At 47.2% G+C, this 16,834-nt stretch overlaps 1 protein-coding gene across 1 annotated transcript in view; it reads left to right on the top strand.

Moving 5' to 3' along the window:
* Positions 1-16,834, top strand: part of LOC119455668 (uncharacterized) — a 141,352-nt gene that overhangs the window by 16,763 nt on the left and 107,755 nt on the right. The window contains exons 2-3 of the mRNA XM_037717088.2: positions 1,277-1,636; positions 6,436-6,740. Coding sequence (XP_037573016.1) covers positions 1,277-1,636; positions 6,436-6,740 — 665 coding nt within the window. The remainder of the gene's footprint in view (positions 1-1,276; positions 1,637-6,435; positions 6,741-16,834) is intronic.

The raw sequence follows: 16,834 nt of genomic DNA, 5'->3' as shown, positions 1-16,834 counted from the left end.
GCAAACGAAACACACCCTTCCCGTAAAAGCTGAAGGTTTAACAGCGGAGCTGTTTAAGGTAGAGGTTGAACCGTGCCGAGCGTTGATCAGTAGATAAAGCAGAGCATAGGAGAAGGTGCAGAGAGAGAAAGAAAGAGAGACACACAGAGAGCGAGAAAAATATAGAAATAAATCAAACAAAATGAACTTTCTTGGCGAGGCGGGACTCGAGCCCAAGTACCCACGGTCCGAAGGCGAGTGTCATTACCACTGCGCTACACACCCACGCTTGCAGAACATGCATTTATGGGAACCATATGGTTGCATTTACCCACGATTGCAACACAACTTGCTATGGGCGGGAGAGCACGCGCACGAGAAAGAGAGAGAGAAGAGAGAAAGAAAGAAAGAAAGAAAGACTGACAGAGAGAAAGAGAGCAAGAATGAGAGAGAAAGACAGATAGAAAAACAAACAATATAAACTTTCTTGGCGCGGCGGGATTTCAACCCGGGTACTCACGGTCCGAAGGCGAGCGTCATACCCAGTACGCTATACACCCACGCTAGCAGAGCTCCGCTGTTGCATCAGATTTCACAATCTGATATTATATATATATATATATATATATATATATATATATATAATAAGAAGCCAGCAAACAATGAGACCAAGGACAACATAGGGGAAATTACTTTACTAATTGACATAAATAAATGATAAATTAATGGAATTAATGGAAATGAAAACTGGATGGAACGAATCCAACTGGCCGCAGAGCGATGCTCTTACCAATGAGCTACCGCGGTGCCGTTTTCCCACCCACTTTCTGGGGTATTTATGTTTTTACAACTAGAACCCTGGGAGTGTTAGCAAGCGCCACCACTTTTATCATTTATTTAATTCAATTAGTAAGTACAAGTAATTTCCCCTATTTATTCCTTGCTGACATTGGTTGTTGTCTTCTTGTGAGATGATTAATATATATATATATATATATATATATATATATATATATATATATATATATATATATATAGGCCGACCGTTCGAAGGGCGCGCAACGTATTCTGTGCGGACCATTGGTAAGGTTGGTGTTACGCCTGTCTTTTCTTTTTTTCTTCCCCCTGTAACTATGGTTGCTTGCGGAAAGTGTCCAGAGCTGCTCAAGCTGATGTTAAGCGAACGTCCTCCGTCCTCCTCTGTCTTGCGTTTGTGTCTGTCTGCCACTTTGCGCCAAGTTAACGTGTTTGGAATGATGGGGATACTTAACGCGGGCTTCAACCTTCTGCCTCACAGGACAGGGGCTGCCGGAGCCGCCGTCCCAGTCAGCCCGTGGTGACTCCTCAGCGCCGGCGGAGCAGTGCCGCCACAGCCACGGGCGGTCCTCTGCCGGACTGGGAGGGCGGCGGCGACACCTTCCACGAGGACTGCCTCGTGTGCGAGACGTGTGGCCTGCGCCTGGCGGGCTCCAGCTGGCAGGCGGCGCACCGCTTCCAGAACAAGATCTACTGTGGCCTGCACTACGCCGATGTGACGGGCCTGTCCAGCGGCGAGGAGTTCCTGGCCAAGCTACGCGAATACAAGCGTCAGTCACTGGGCTGTGCCGAGGCGAGACGCAAGAGCTCCACCACGCTCACCTTTCCCGTGCCCGTGCAGGTGTGCAACTTAGCCCGACCCTAACCGCAGTTTCGCAATATTGATCTTCGTGAGAATCACTGTACCCGGAGTGCGAATTCGTGAACAGTTCAATTCGTATATGGCTGGCTCGTCTGCGACCCGTTTCGTTGTTGTATTTTGCCTTCGAAGCAAAGTTCCTGCTCAAAACTACTGAGCCGTCACAATCTGTCCCGTTTGTGTTGTTGGAGAGGTACACATATTTCAAATATTTAAGATTGCACGCAGCTTGCAGGCCGCAATACTAGAAATTACGCCATATCACCGTTAACCTGCACCAAAGCACTTAGGATGATTTTCTCCGTTTGCAGGGATGCAAACCGGCAACTGTTACTCAGCAGTGCCCTGTGGCGTTCAAGAGAAGGCCTATCTTGAACATTGCTTAATTAGTCAATCGGTTGGTTGTAGATGACTAGAGGTAGCTAGATACATAAGCGGCATGTACAAGGTTTGGACAAGCAGCAGCGACGGATGCAAGGCTGTCGCGCGCCTCTGGCCACTTCGTCGCCGTCGTCTTCGTCCGACCGACAGTAGCAGCCCATTTACTGTCTCGTGGCAATATTAAAGGGATCCGCGTGGACCGATTATTAACAGCGGAGCTGTTTATGGCGAGCATAATCTCTCTACCGTAGCCAAAAAATGTGGGCCGATCCTGGCGGTAGAGCAGAAAGGGTCCAAGCGCATACCCCTGTGAACTAGCGAAGCTGAGCTTGGCTAAGTCTAGCTAAGCATGGTTGGGACTACTTAAGCTTAGGCAGTCATGGATATCCAATCGATAGCCAATCAATAGCTAATCGATAATCGATCAATGATTGATAAATTCCGGAAAGTGCTGAGGATGACTTGGTAGTGCTTAGCCTAGCCCAAATACGTCGCCAATACCTTGCGATAGCTAATCGATAGCCAGTCAATAGATAATCGATAATCAATCAATTATCAATAAATTCAGGAAAATGCTGGGGATGACTTGTTTGTACTTAGCCTAGCCCAAAAGCTAGGACTAGCTAGCTGCCCATCAGCTCCGCTGTCTCTTTAGCGATGCGCGTCCAGTGCAAGCTACGCAATTTTCTTTTTGGGACACAGCTTTAAAAAGCAGACATTGAAGCCCGAGAGAGAGAGAGAGAGGCTCTGTAATGGATACTGGAGAGGTTTGCCTGGAGGCATCACTAGCATGCTACTCGAGATGGGTACGATGAAAAATCAAATTATGTGCACATTGAACAACACAGAGACACAACATACACAAATAACACGCATCAACAAACACAACACTCGACTTAAGTGTCTCATTGAGACCAGTTACCCTAAGAAAACAGAAAAGTGCCTTCGTTACGCGAAATGGACCGAGAACGTGTCTAAGCTCAAGGGGTGACCATCTTTGTTGAAGTGTTAAGTGCGGACATTAAGACCGTTCTTAGTAGTGTAATTAGCCTGCAAGCGTAGATTAGCGCTTTCTGCAGTTTGCATATATATAGGGCACAATGGCGACTGTATCCGTTTTATTTTAAATAATGAATGTTTAGTGTTTCCGACGTTTAGACGAATTTGGAGTAGACATGGCTGATCGTGCCTATTAAGGCCACACGACGTGCGAAATTCGCACACAGGATTGTAAGTGTAAATAAGTCCTTACTGCTGTTCCGAGTCAGTCTAGATAGCTTGCATGCGCTGCGCGCGCCCTGCAAGGCAAGACACAAGAGCTGACCCATCACTGCTAGAGAAAGGTATTGGGAGTAGCTCTGCAGAGTGGTGTGCTGAACAAGCAGTGCAGTCTGTATGTTCATTGCCCGTGACTCCGCGGAGAAATGGCAGCCACTGCAGAGCAACGCTGTGCTGCATGCCACAGGCTTCGGTGGCGTATATGATCTGGTCGCTGGCGCGTGTTCATTTAAGCGATAACAAGGCCGCGCTTGAGTCTGTAGAGATGACCCAGGAACTCACTGGTTGCTTCAAGATGTAAGTGAAAACTAAAGAAAGCGCCGGGGAAAATAATTGTTATGTTTATTTCTAATGTAGAAATAAAGTAAGTTGACGAAAAGATAATTTGTCACTGTCGGGAACCGAACCCACATCTTCCAAAAAACGCGCGCGGTAATTTAACAATTAAGCTACCATTATGGTTATCCTCTGTGACTAGGTCACTTGAAGGGGTAGGTTGATCTAGAGCTACTCAGCGCACTCATTGGCTCGGGTCTCCTGAGGCTGTCTGTTATTTACGAAGGAACAATCAGCGACAGCTGCAGTTTCGCCTAAAACCTACACAAAATCAGTGTTGGCGAGGCATGCGCGTGGCTAAACATCCTTCGAGAAGCGCTTCGGTTTCGCCCAAGGCGACTAGCTGCGCCACTGGATTATTCTAATGAGTTCATTAATAAGTGAACCTGAGCTATCTGCTTGCGTAAACTGGTGGGGAGCGACACTCTGCGGCCTAACGACGGAAACCGGGCCACTCCGCGATGCTTGCCGGAAAACGAACGCATTCATAATTCTGAGCTCGCAAAGGCTTATCTCACAGCCGCTACGGAAACCGTCCCGCCCGGTACGAAAAGTAATGACATTAGCGAACATGGGTGAAAGGAAAGGGTCCGTCATATATAACACGGTCCCGCGAGTATGTAGTCACTCAACCCTCCCTGTTGCTTTTTGAGACGCAAGGAGGCATTTTCTTTTATCTGCAAGGCTGTAACACCCTGCTTACTTTTCCTGATTTAGTCGGTACGCACTCAAAATCTAATAATAACGAGAACACCTTCCTCATTCCGAAAGCATGTGCATGCATGAAACGCCAATTTATAACGTCGTGGGTGTCTGCTTCCGCATACGTATTGTCTAGCCGTGTGGGGGGATATGTCGACACGTCGGGCGAAGTAGAAGCATCATCGCAGGTCTGTTCTTGCACACTTTTTGCCTTATCGTACGCGTAAATATGTCGATATATAGTTGACGAGGTGGAAGCAGTCGAAAATGAATGTCTCTTCTTCCAGCATAACCGACTCTTACGCGGTCTAAAGGAGCGAAGTTTTGCGTTTGTTCGCGCTAGTCAAACATACGTGAAGCTCAGAACTTTTCTCTGTCAGCAACTGCTCAACGCTTATGAGTAATATCTCTTGCACTCAAAAGAAAAAAGTCGCTTCCTAGAGTTTGGAGCAGAATGAGCGGGAACGTATACAAATGACTGCACTAACACAAGGTAAGCACTGAGGCAATTACGTGAGTACAGAAGTAAAACAAGCATTTAACAAGCCAAAGCTGGAGAAAAAACACCATCTCCAGAACATCTCAATCATTCACGAATGCCGTGTTACAGGTACCATTAAAGTGTTCATAACGCAAATACTTCTGAAGATGTTAAAAAGGCAGAACGTTATTGGCAGCTACTTATGATGTCGCAAGTTTAGCAGCAGAGTTCCGATGTGGGCCTTCAACGTATGCACATTAACATATAGAGGTTCCACATAAAATCCACTGTGTCCCCACATAACAAATATGGGACCAGACGGAGTTTCATATGGGTCCCCATATGTTAATATGTGTTAATAGATGGAGGAGATATCATGCTTGAAAAGCTTGCGGCCCTTTATACGCAATGCCTCACAACTTCAAGTGTACCAGAGAGCTGGAAGAACGCCAACGTTATGCTAATCCACAAGAAGGGAGACGTTAAAGAATTATAGACCCATTATATAGCTTGCTTTCAGTATTGTATAAAATATTCAACGAGATAATTTCCAATAGAATCTGAGCAACACTTGACTTCAGGCAACCAAGATAACAGGCTGGCTTCAGGAAGGGACATTCTACGATGGCTCATATTCATGTCATCAATCAGGTAATCGAGAAATCGGCGGAGTACAATCAACCTCTCTATATGGGTTTCATACATTGTGAAAATGCATTTGATTCAGTAGAGATACCAGCAGTCATAGAGACATTGCGTAATCAAGGAGTACAGGAGGCATACTTGAAAATCGTGGCAAATATCTTAGACAAGGATTCCACAGCTACCTTGGTTCTCCACAAGAAAAGTAGAAAGATACCTATCAAGAAAGGGGTCAGGCAAGGAGACACAATCTCTCCAATGCTATTCACTGCATGCTTAGAAGAAGTATTCAAACTCTTAGACTGGGAAGGCTTAGGAGTGAGGATCAACGGCGAATATCTCAGCAACCTTCGGTTTGCAGATAACATTGTTCTATTAAGCAACAATGAGGACGAATTATAACAAATGATTGAGGACCTTAACCAAGAAAGTGTAAGAGTAAGGTTGAAGATTAATATGCAGAACACAAAGATAATGTTCAATATCCTCGCAAGGGAACAAGAATTCAGGATCGCTGTCAGCCCCTACAGTCTGTAAAAGCTGTACGGATATCGATATCCATGAAAACCTATCGAAAACGCGCGCCTCGTTCACTTGGTGCATACCAAAATTGGCATGGTAAGGTTCGAATGCGTGACTAACGTGACTGATAAGACATGACATCAATAACATCATATGCTCGTCAGTTACGTCAGGATTAGCGATAATAAAATCACGTATGGCCGGGGCCGCACATTTCAGCTTCGCTGGTTTACCATCCGTACGGAGTACATGAGTGGTGAAATGTCTTTAAAATTATTATTATTATTATTATTATTATTATTATTATTATTATTATTATTATTATTATTATTATTATTATTATTATTATTATTATTATTATTATTATTATTATTATTATTATTATTATTCGATAGGGAAGGGCAAGACTCACGCGAGCGTGTCAATCGCCCTTTTGCAGGCATGCCCAGGCACTCCGTGCGAGCAGTACCCGCACTGCATCAAGTCAACGCCGGGCTACTGGATCGAGTGCGCGGGGCCCAAGAAGGAGTCGGACGCCCTGCTGGATCCAGTGGACGGCGCGGACAGCTGCGGCTTGCCATCCAACGTGTCCGGCGGCCTGGAGCTGGTGTCCCGCGACGAGGACACTTACGAGAGGCACTTCTACGGCAAGGAGCACTGGAACTACTTCACCAACGACGAGGCCCTGGGCCCCGTCATCATGAGCCTCAGGCAGGAGAACATCAACAACAGGGACCAGTTCAGGTACGCACCAAATTGCAGCATCCTAAACAGCTTAGTCTCGTCTTAGCGCGGGCGCGTACACTCTCTCCTGCTCCCGCCGATGTTTCACGCCTCGCGCCAATTTTCTCCAGCCCGCACACAAAACTGCTCGTCATCGCCAGCGTTATTACCAATGTCGTCGCCACTGCCGTCATCGTAAGTCTTTACAACCCGCTCCAGAACAAAGGCCTCACCCAGACATCTCCTATTACATCCGCCCTGTGGCAGCCGAAGCCAACCCACAACTGCATGTTTCCTAACCTCACCACTTTATGTAATCTTACTCCTCCCGCCACCGATTGAGTTTGTCCCTTCCTTTCGCGTTCGTTCCCATGCTATATATATAACTAAAGGTTACCACTGCAGCGCATTACTGCGTGCAGGACACCAGCTTCATTCCTGCTGACCTAACCTAACCTAACCTAACGCTATTCTTGCGCTTATAGTCTCAAATGGAATATAATATATTCGCCCTTTTTATGATTTATTGTGCCTCCTCTGTTATTTCTTCACGCTAGGCTTATAACATACATGGTCCTTAGACCCGTTCCCAGTTTCTTTCCTATTCTCGAAGTTTCGTCCGCATCGAGTTTTGTCGATGGGATGGCGCAGGAAGCAACCGAAGCGCAGAGCTTCGCGTTCATGCTTCAATGCTTATATTGTCACTCCGTGATTATAAGTGACTCAACCGGTATTTTCATTGATAACGATTGCAGGCTCTTCCTGGTGGCTTTAATTGCCGGTTATGACCGGCGTCGCTCGCAAAGAAACCAGGAAAATCGGAGTTTTTCTTGTGTGTGTGTATGTTTTTTTTTTTTCCCTATCAATTCCATTCGAGCAATCTTTGAAAATGAACGGAGCGCTCTGTCTCAGAACCACAAGAACTGCTTGGACACCGCATAACGGTCCATCTATTTAAATACTCCCGTTGTTTGAACTCCGCAAAGATAGTCAAAGGGGAAATAATAGACTAAATACAAGCGTCATAAAGTAAAATACGTATCTCCCGCAAGAACGGTTCGCATCGGTGCGCCTTTCTGCTTAATTAGGGACCAAATACGCGAAGTTTTTTTTTTCTTTTGTAAGGGCTGTGCCCCATTGGCAAGCCGCTTTCGCCGATAATACGTCCAACACGACGCTTGGTTCGCAAATGCTCTTAAGAACACATCCAGCGTAGAAACGTTCTTGTGAATGTGGGCACTGCTTTCTACTCAAACGCAATCATGCTGGAAATCAATACAACGACTTCAAAGCGAGAATACACGTTCTGGCTACTTATAGCTGGTTTCATGAATGGTCTACTAAACGCCAACCATCATTCTTCTTTCGTCTTTTTCTTTTCTTTTTTTTTCTTTTTTTTTTGACATAACCTAAAATGTGCTTTACGACGCTGTTCGAGTAACGTAGAGTGGTCTCGCTGTGGTGCCGGAATATTTGGGTGACGCTGTAGAAACGAACTGATTTGACGCATATTTCAATTACGCACGCGAAATGCATTGCACCTTTTTTTTTCTTTTTTTTATATGGTGCGTTGGTTGCACCGCGTGCTCTCTTACCTGGCCGTCCTTACTCCTCCAATGCAGCTGCTGATTGCAGCACTTCAATGTTACGGCCAGCTTAACCTTGAAAAACCCACCACAATTTCCAACACGGCTTTCGTTCGAATAGAAAGGAGCGTAATCATCAGTCACAAGAGATTGTGTCACAGAGTTTAGTCTAAACGTACTAACATGATGCGAGCGAGAAGAATAACAGCATCCTAGGAGTTCATCTTTTGTTAGTCACAACCATCTGAAGAAAATAGATGACGACTTGAGAAAACACGTAAAGGAAATAATTTTTGGGTGTTTAATGAAATGTAGAAAAAAATAAGGAACAGGAGAATAAAATTGGACGAAAAAATAACTTGTCACAGGTGGAAGCCGAGCCCACATCTTTCACATTACGCGTGCAGTGTTTTACTAGCAAGCAACCCGCCGTGGTAGCTCAGTTGCAGTGGTGCTGGGCTGCTGAGCTCAAGGTCACGGGTTCGGTCCCGGTGGCGGCGACCGCATTTCGATGTAGGCGTAACTTAACAAACGTCGCAGCTTCACCCGAAAGACGAAGCATCAATTACGATAGCAAATTAGTAAATAGCTATGCGGAGTATGGATAGTAGTTTTATCAGCTCTATAAATTGGGACGTGTAGCAGCAGCAACGCGCAGAAATGTTGTCGATGCCGTCGGCGTTCTGCCCGCGTTCGCACCGAACGCGCGCGGCGTTGGGGACTGTTGCTGGTGCCTCTGGGGGCGAATCACAGGTTTTCAACGAGATCAGAACGGGACACTCGTCGAGCAGCGTCCGAAGTCGTTACCACCTTCTCGCCTCGCAACGCTTTTATATAAATACGCATTTGGTGCCGCAGCTAAACGTCGCCTTCCCTTCCTCCCTCCCGTCCCCCCCCCCCCCCCTTCCCACGGCCTTTCGCGCAACGGAGCAAGCCGAGTTTGCTCTCCGCCGTGCGGTCGCTCCCCGTGAAAGCGCGCGTCCCTCGCGCGCTTTCACTCGCACATACAGCATACGTGCGGCGACGATTTCATCGCCGTTGGACTTCATATGGAACCTCAGGGTGACGGCAATGGCGACGGTGACGGCAGAAATACGCTTGGAGTGACCATATCATTGCTATCGCAATAAAAAAAAAACAAAAAAAAACGCTCGTGATCTCAGAGAACCCCTGCTGGTCATAATTAGTCCGTAGTCCTCCACTAAGGCATTAACATTAACCAAATCGTAGTTATGACCCCTAAAATCTGATAATTTAATTCCAAAATTAAGCTACCGCGGTTGCTATCCTGCCGTCCACTTTCTCGAATGCACGCGTATGCGTGCGAGATTAGCCGTGGCAGTATATTAGCCAGCGCGGCTCGCGGCAAATGTGGAACATCCTATTAACCGCAGGCGCCGCGTGGTACGTGAGCTTAGGAGCAGGCAACTAGACATTAAACCCTCGTATGTTACCTCGTGGCATCCAGGCGGCCGAAGTCGAGGCCTTCGCTAAACAATGTGCCAGAAGAATCGTGAGCCGGGGGCCGCTATCGGTTCGGAACCTATGAGGTGCGAAATTACTCGCACGACAGCGATTCTCTTTCTCTCCCTCTCTAACGATAAGCCTAGTGCGTTTATCCGTTTCCTGCTTCATGTAATCATAAAACGAGTAAGATTAAGAAAGAAAGAAAGAAAGAAATGGACAAAAAATTTGCAGGTGAACGAGCGGATTCCCGAGGAAGGAAAACAAGAGATAACGGCGGCGTCGCGGGCCCATTACGGGATTGAGCGCGCTCTTTAACCTTCCCGCGCACTTTGTAGCAATCCCGCAAATGACGGGTCCATTCAGAGACGGGGCTCGTGGCGCAGCACACACACACACAATGCGTGGAGGTGGAGGGGGGGGTAGCCAGCGCGCGGAGTCGTATATATGTCGCCGGCCGCAACTTTCTATTTCCGCACCCGCGCTCGCGATCGCGCGCCTATATCTCCCGACGTCTCCACCACGCGTGGTTCCCCAGAGGCGCGTGTTTTCAGACGCTGGCCGTAAACGGTTTATTGATCGTCCTCGATTCCAAACGGCACTGTGACGAGCGCTCGGTTTCTCCGTATTCACTTGTCTTGTTTTTTTTTTTATATTTTTTTTATCCCTGCCGCGATAGCGGAGAAAAGCGACAGGAGCTGCGGTCTGGAGAGGCATTGTGGAAAGGGAAATCGAAGGAGAAACGGGTTCCGGTAGAATTGTAATGAGCTGGGGTGAAAGGAAGTGAGAAAGAAGGCATCGCAAGCGTTGGACGGAGGCGACATTGATTAACCGGCCTACTTGAGGGCGTCCGCGCAAGGTAAACTTGCTCCACCCATCGCATCGACAACGTCGAGATTGTGGGGGGGTTCGCGAGTGACATCGATCTCCTTGCGCCAGGTATGGAGAAAAAAAAAGAGAAGAGGTGGGGTGGGAGGCGTTTCGCGAGCGTGTACCTTTTGGTGCTTGTGACACGGAGAGCTATACAGCGAAGGGACAAAGGGGAAGGAAACAATCGCGGTCGACCGCTTTCGTCACTCACGGGAGACGAAGGGACGCGCGGCGTTGAGCAAGAGTGTCGCGTCCTTTAGTAAAGCAGGCACGCCACGGAGGGTAGTTGACAAAACCGAGAGGGAAAAACGATTCTTAACGGGGCATGTCCGCCAGCCGTCGCTATCGTTTGCACTTCGTCTGCGCAGAGATGGCAGACGTTGGGAGACTCGCTGCAGCAGCGAGGTGGGCGAATCGATGGACGGCCGGTGTCTCGGGCCGGTAAAGCCGCGTGGTGGCCAGCGTGCGGCCGCGCACGCAGAAACTAAGCGAGAGCGTATAGGTACTGCAGACGGAGGCCAGCCCTCTCCTTTTCTCAAAACCGCCGGCCGTCGTTCTGATGCGGCCACAAATTTACGCATTGAGCTGAAACACAACGGGGGGATTAGCCAGCTGCAATTCCTTAAATGAGAGCCCGTATTCGCAAGAACATAAAAAAAAAGCTCTTATGGAATAATTGGTCGTAAGAGCCAATTCTAGCCCCTCCTAATACTGAACATAGGATTAGCAAATGCGGGCAGCCAATGGCAAAATACCTTACGGAAGAATACTGTTTTTTTTTTTTTCATTCTTTCTTTTTTTTTTTCGTTCGGCATAAGGTCTTCACCACGTGTAAGGTCTTCACCGCGTGGAACGTCTTTACCACGGCAATCGTTTGCGCTGTAAGCGTGACAATAAGCTCTTGACGCCTAAGGGTCGCGCGTTTTCGCGACACCGGGTACGAAAAGCAAAATTGCGCGTTTGCTTGGGGCAGATTCGCAAAGCGTTTTGTTCGCAAGGGTACTGTTCGTCATTGTTCGGTCAACGGCACTGTCGCGATTATAGGGTGTCAGATCTTTCCACAACCGCAATGCGTACACGGTCGGCTTCTTCAATATGGGTCCAAATTGTCGGCTCTTGCATGCCCAGGTGTGGCAATGTCTTTCTAGCAGCAAGTGTGATATGCAGCAGTCATTTTGAGCGCGCTGCTGAAATAATGTACGAAACTTCACATTTTCTGTTTCAGTTGCTTGTTAAATCTTGGTTGAGTACGATTCACAACCACAGTTTTTTTTAAGTTAGTTTTATCGGTTACGGAATGACTTCTTTTTTTCCTGCTACGACTACAACTGTCAGTGCGCGACCAGCCTCGCAGTCGCGAAATGCCCGATTAAATCCAAGCTCGTCCCGACACGAATGTGCTTTCTCAGACATTGGCGAATGATTTTTATGAGATCCACAAAGCGATATATATTGGTATACTAGTAACGACAGCGTAGGTGACCGTACCTTTGAAAATCATGTACACTAGTACTTATACGCAAACCAGGCAATTATTTGTTCCTTCCACACCGGGTCCATCAGCGTCACAAGATTAGGGTTATTCCTCAGAGAAAAAAAAATCACACGAAGCAAAGCCTACCTAGACACGTCCATCTCTGACTTCAGGCTTGCCGAGGGGTTCCCAAGTCCAGTTCACATAATTCGCACTGGTTTCCCCCACACACCAGACGTTATTGCACGCTGACAGGCCCACAAACAAACGAATAGCAACCGAAAGACGGCAATAATAGTCCGATTGCCGAGATTCTACTTGGCTACCCTGCGCGCAAGACAACAGCGAGGCCAAACATAGGTCATTTACTATGCGAAATCCGTACATTTTACAGTAGCAGTCAAAAGAGCACGGGGACAATACCGATGCTGGACGAGGGGACCACACCGCTAATAAAACCCGGGAATGTCTTCTCAACATCTTCCCAAGAGAGACAGGAATAATGCTTATCGTCATTTTCCAGGCCGAGACGTCATACAGCTGCCTATACGGTTTGCCTACCGCGAACCTACTGATTGTGACGTGCGCGTGTTTCTATTGGCCCGGAGCTTTTTATCGCCTCACAGAAAAACAACCTAAGCTGCAGATTAATGCGGCCATGAATTGAAGTGGCTCGACGATAAATAGCTAAAAGCGTATTTTTTTTTTTTTTTTTTTTTTTGCCCATGCGCCTGCGCACTACCAACGTCAGAGACTTGTTTACAAAAATGAAGCTTGTCTATAATTTGACAGCACAAGGCCGGTTCCCCTTCCCACCTTATTTGCCAACCGCTTCTGTTTCGGTTATTTATGTACTATCGCGATGGAAAGAAACGCGAACAGCGGAGCGCGTGGCCGAAGCATAACTGAAGCTATAGTGCGCGCCGTCCAGTCATCACCATTCACTGGTGCGCATTTCCGGTTTAATTGCGCTGTGCGATGATGTACTCCCTATACTGCGATATTTTTGGTTCTATTCTACCTCTCTTTTATTTGAAAACGAGAAAAGGTGATGGCGCAGTAATGGTGACAGCGCAAACTGTACTAACAGAAACAAGAATATCGCAATATAGGGGGTACATCATCGCACAGCGCAATCAAACCGGAAATGCGCGCCTGTCAATGGTGATGACTGGACGGCGCGCACTATACCTTCAGTTATGCTTCGGCCACGCGCTCCGCTGTTCGCGTTTCTTTCCATCGCGATAGTACTTGGTAAAACTCCTGCTATTCCCTTCACCACTTACGCTAATCAGCCATCGGAAGCAATGATGCGCTCGAAGGCGTATGTTTGCCGCAGTGAGGATTTTTAAGTAGCGTTCGTTATTTCATTGCGTCATTCCGTGGAGACCAGAGCCGTTAACCAGAATAACTGTAGCGGTAGCATAGGTGGCTACATGTATAAAACAGTTCGTCATATAGCGCTGCGAACGCCGGAGGGATAAGCGAATGCCATCCTCCTCTACCGCAATCACCACAGGGGAGAGAAGGGCGAGAAAAGAGGAGGGCTGTCCTTAGCAAAGTACGATGTTGGACTAGTTAGTGCATGGCTTTGAATGTTAGCCGGGCGGAAGTTTAGGAAAGAGAAAGATATACGGACTGAAAGAGCGCTAAATTCTCAAATAATATTACTTCATGAAAACGCGTGCATATGTCTATAATGCTTCGATGCGTATATCCAAAGAGTGCAAGAAAAAAATATGAAATGCATGTACGCGACCCAATACGCTATCGCACAGCCATATCGAGCAACTGAAACTTGTTCTGGCAAAGATAAACGGAAGGCACGCTAATATCTAAGTCACCTTCTTAATATATAATACGTTTCCACTAGCTCTCGCGCTCTAATATCACGGCTTATTCCATGAATGCACATGTGCTCAAACTGTGGCACACAGCCCCACGATCCACAGTGGAACGGCAAATACGAACCAGTGTCATTCTTAATAATGGGTTGTATGGGTGTGCGAATAGTGATTTTTGAGACAGAATTGAATACGAATCGAATAGTGCCAAAAGCAAATCGAATCGAATATCAAATACTTTTCGAATATTTTCGAATAATAAATAGCCGCGTTATCGCAATTAATATAGAACGATGTTCACATACCAGTATTCTTAAAGTTAGCAAGTTTCTGTCAATACACAATACGTTATGAAGCGTTGTTTACTAAAAGCACAAATCGAGCATTAGGAGCGAACAAGTAAGCAAGCTAGTACGAAGAACATTTCTTCGCATGCACAGGGCTTTTCAGAGAGGGCGAAATGATCGCTGTACAGCCTGTAAAGTATGGCTACCAAAGTGACGTAGCCTGGTCCACTACGCAAGCTCTCATGATTTATGTCTATAGTATGCCCGCGGGGGCGAAAATGTACCATACTTCTGCTCCAATTTTAAGTTTATTTCGGCGCACTTGAGGCTTAGAAATATTCTAAAAGTATTCGAAAAATATTCGCATTTACGAATAGTATCTATTCGACTGGAAGGCCGAATCGAATAGGACACTACTCGATTCGTTATTCCAAACTTCCGAACATTCACACGCCCCTAATAGGTTGCAATCACAAGCTTGCACTGCAGGCAAACCAGCTTTCTTTCTTTTCTTTTCTTTTTTTTTTTCATGTCCCTGGTCAGTATACTTAATTGCTCATGGACGTAAGCGCGTCCTGTGAGCGTGTTCCGCGCACGGTGCAAGGTCAATGGAAGCCCGACCAACCGGCGCAATTCGTCGTTCCGCTAAATGCTCTAGCTGCTCCTCCCGCCGTACTGCACGCTTTTATGCGTACAGGCGAGAATGGTCGGTGGCTAAAGAGCGGGGTCAGCCGCAGCTGTCGCGTGGCCGGCGGCCTCCTATCCATTCGCGAGACGACTCCTCATCATCCGTCAGCATCGGCGAGCGTCGCCGGGGAGGCCGCGAACAAGTGCATCGCCCATCTCGAGTCCCTGGCTGTCAGGAGCAGGCGCTCCGTTCCGCTCCAGGCGGTGCTATATCCCTCTTCACCTTAGCCACTTTGCCGACCCTTGTCCCCATAAGTGTTCGAGTGCAATGCGGTCACGCTCTTTTCTTTTCTTTTGTTCGAGCGCATGCCTGGCTGCTTCTCACTTCTTTATCTCTGTGTGACTGAGTTTTGTGATAGCCACCCCTGTAGCCGAGTGGTTGTGACGTTGCGTTGCTGAGCTCGAGGTCGAGGCTTTGATCCTGGCCGTGGCGGCCGCATTTCGATGGGCGCGAAATTGCAAAAACGCTCGTGTGCACATCTAGGTGCACGTTAAGGAACCCCGAGGTAGTCAAAATCAGAGTCCGGTAGAAGGGGTCTCTACGGCGGCCGTCACAGTCAGATCGTGGTTATGGCACGGGAGACCCCAGAATTTAATTTTTAAGCGATTTCAGTTCCGTAACGCCGCTACCGAGGTTATATTTGCGGAGGTGAACGTATTATACTGAAGCAAGGGCCATATGTCAGATAGTTGGACAGCTTAAGGACGTATGGCAGCGCTGTGTTTTATGGCCTTAAGGTCCCTTTATTATATATATATTTTTTCATGTCCGTGCAGTTTTTTTTTTCGGCGTGGTAGCAAACTCATATGTTTTCCACTGAACATTTAAGACAAAATTAATAGCGATATACATCTAAGTAAAGTATATATAAACGCTCAGATTTGACGCTTTTGTGTCACAATTTTTTGATCGGGCTTCCTATATTTCCAATCGTTACTCAGCTCGACGGTCCAACTCGGCTACAAAAGACGAAGTGCAGCGCAGTCCCGCTACATTCAAATCGTTAATGCTTTTCAATAAAGTTTGTGATATGGTACGACTGGGAGCTGTTGTTTCCCTTCCAGGCATTCTCAGCACTTATTCGAATGCACTGTTACGTGTTTGTAAACCAAATTCCGAGCATTACGTAATTACCAAACCAAACTCTAATCGATGAAATAGTCGAGAAATCGTTGCTGGAACACAGCGCGTATTCCACTCGTGGGGTGGCGCTGTCCTACACTGACGGGTGCGCACAAAGAGTCGAAACTAGTGGCCAGTTTGTGAACTTGATGGTAAACATTGCAGGTATTTAAGGAAAGTTCCGCAGTGCGCTAGATGGTTAGACATAATTAAAACTGTTGCCCAAAGCGACAAATTGACGAACAGCCAAGCGTAAAGCGACAAGCAAACTGTTTTGTTTTCTGGCTGAAGTCCTGTCCCTTCGTCGCTTCGCGCAACAGTTTTAATTATGCTACAGGTCTGTTGCCATGGTGCGAAAAAAAAAGAAGTAAGAGAAAAAAATACAGAGAGCCTTCGCTCAAACGTCACAACAGGTATTGATGAAAACAATACAGAATTAGAGGTTGCATAAGGGCTATGTTGTATAATAAAGGCTGCACCGAGCAAAAGTGTTCCTCTTGCTCGTAACCTTGGCGTGCGCAAGCACAGGTGACACTACGGACATTTAATACGGCTTGCATCGGTATACATCCCGATAAGAGCACGTGACAGACGTCCGTTGTCTCTTGTCCGCCATTTTCTACGTTATACTGCGGCGACCTGCAACGACAGGTGCGCTGGCACTGCACGGGCGCGCGAGGCTCACGATATGGAGGCGCCCCGGTGCTAATTAAAGCGCCGCTTCCGCTTGCACTTGGTGCGCGAAGCGCGCGCTTCTCCAGCAATCGATTCGTTTAGGCG

This window comes from Dermacentor silvarum, chromosome 6 (assembly GCF_013339745.2).
Source record: "Dermacentor silvarum isolate Dsil-2018 chromosome 6, BIME_Dsil_1.4, whole genome shotgun sequence".
In the NCBI taxonomy this organism is placed as follows: domain Eukaryota; kingdom Metazoa; phylum Arthropoda; class Arachnida; order Ixodida; family Ixodidae; genus Dermacentor; species Dermacentor silvarum.
The sequence above is the reverse complement of the archived record's forward strand: the minus strand, read 5'-3'. Positions and strand labels throughout refer to the sequence as shown.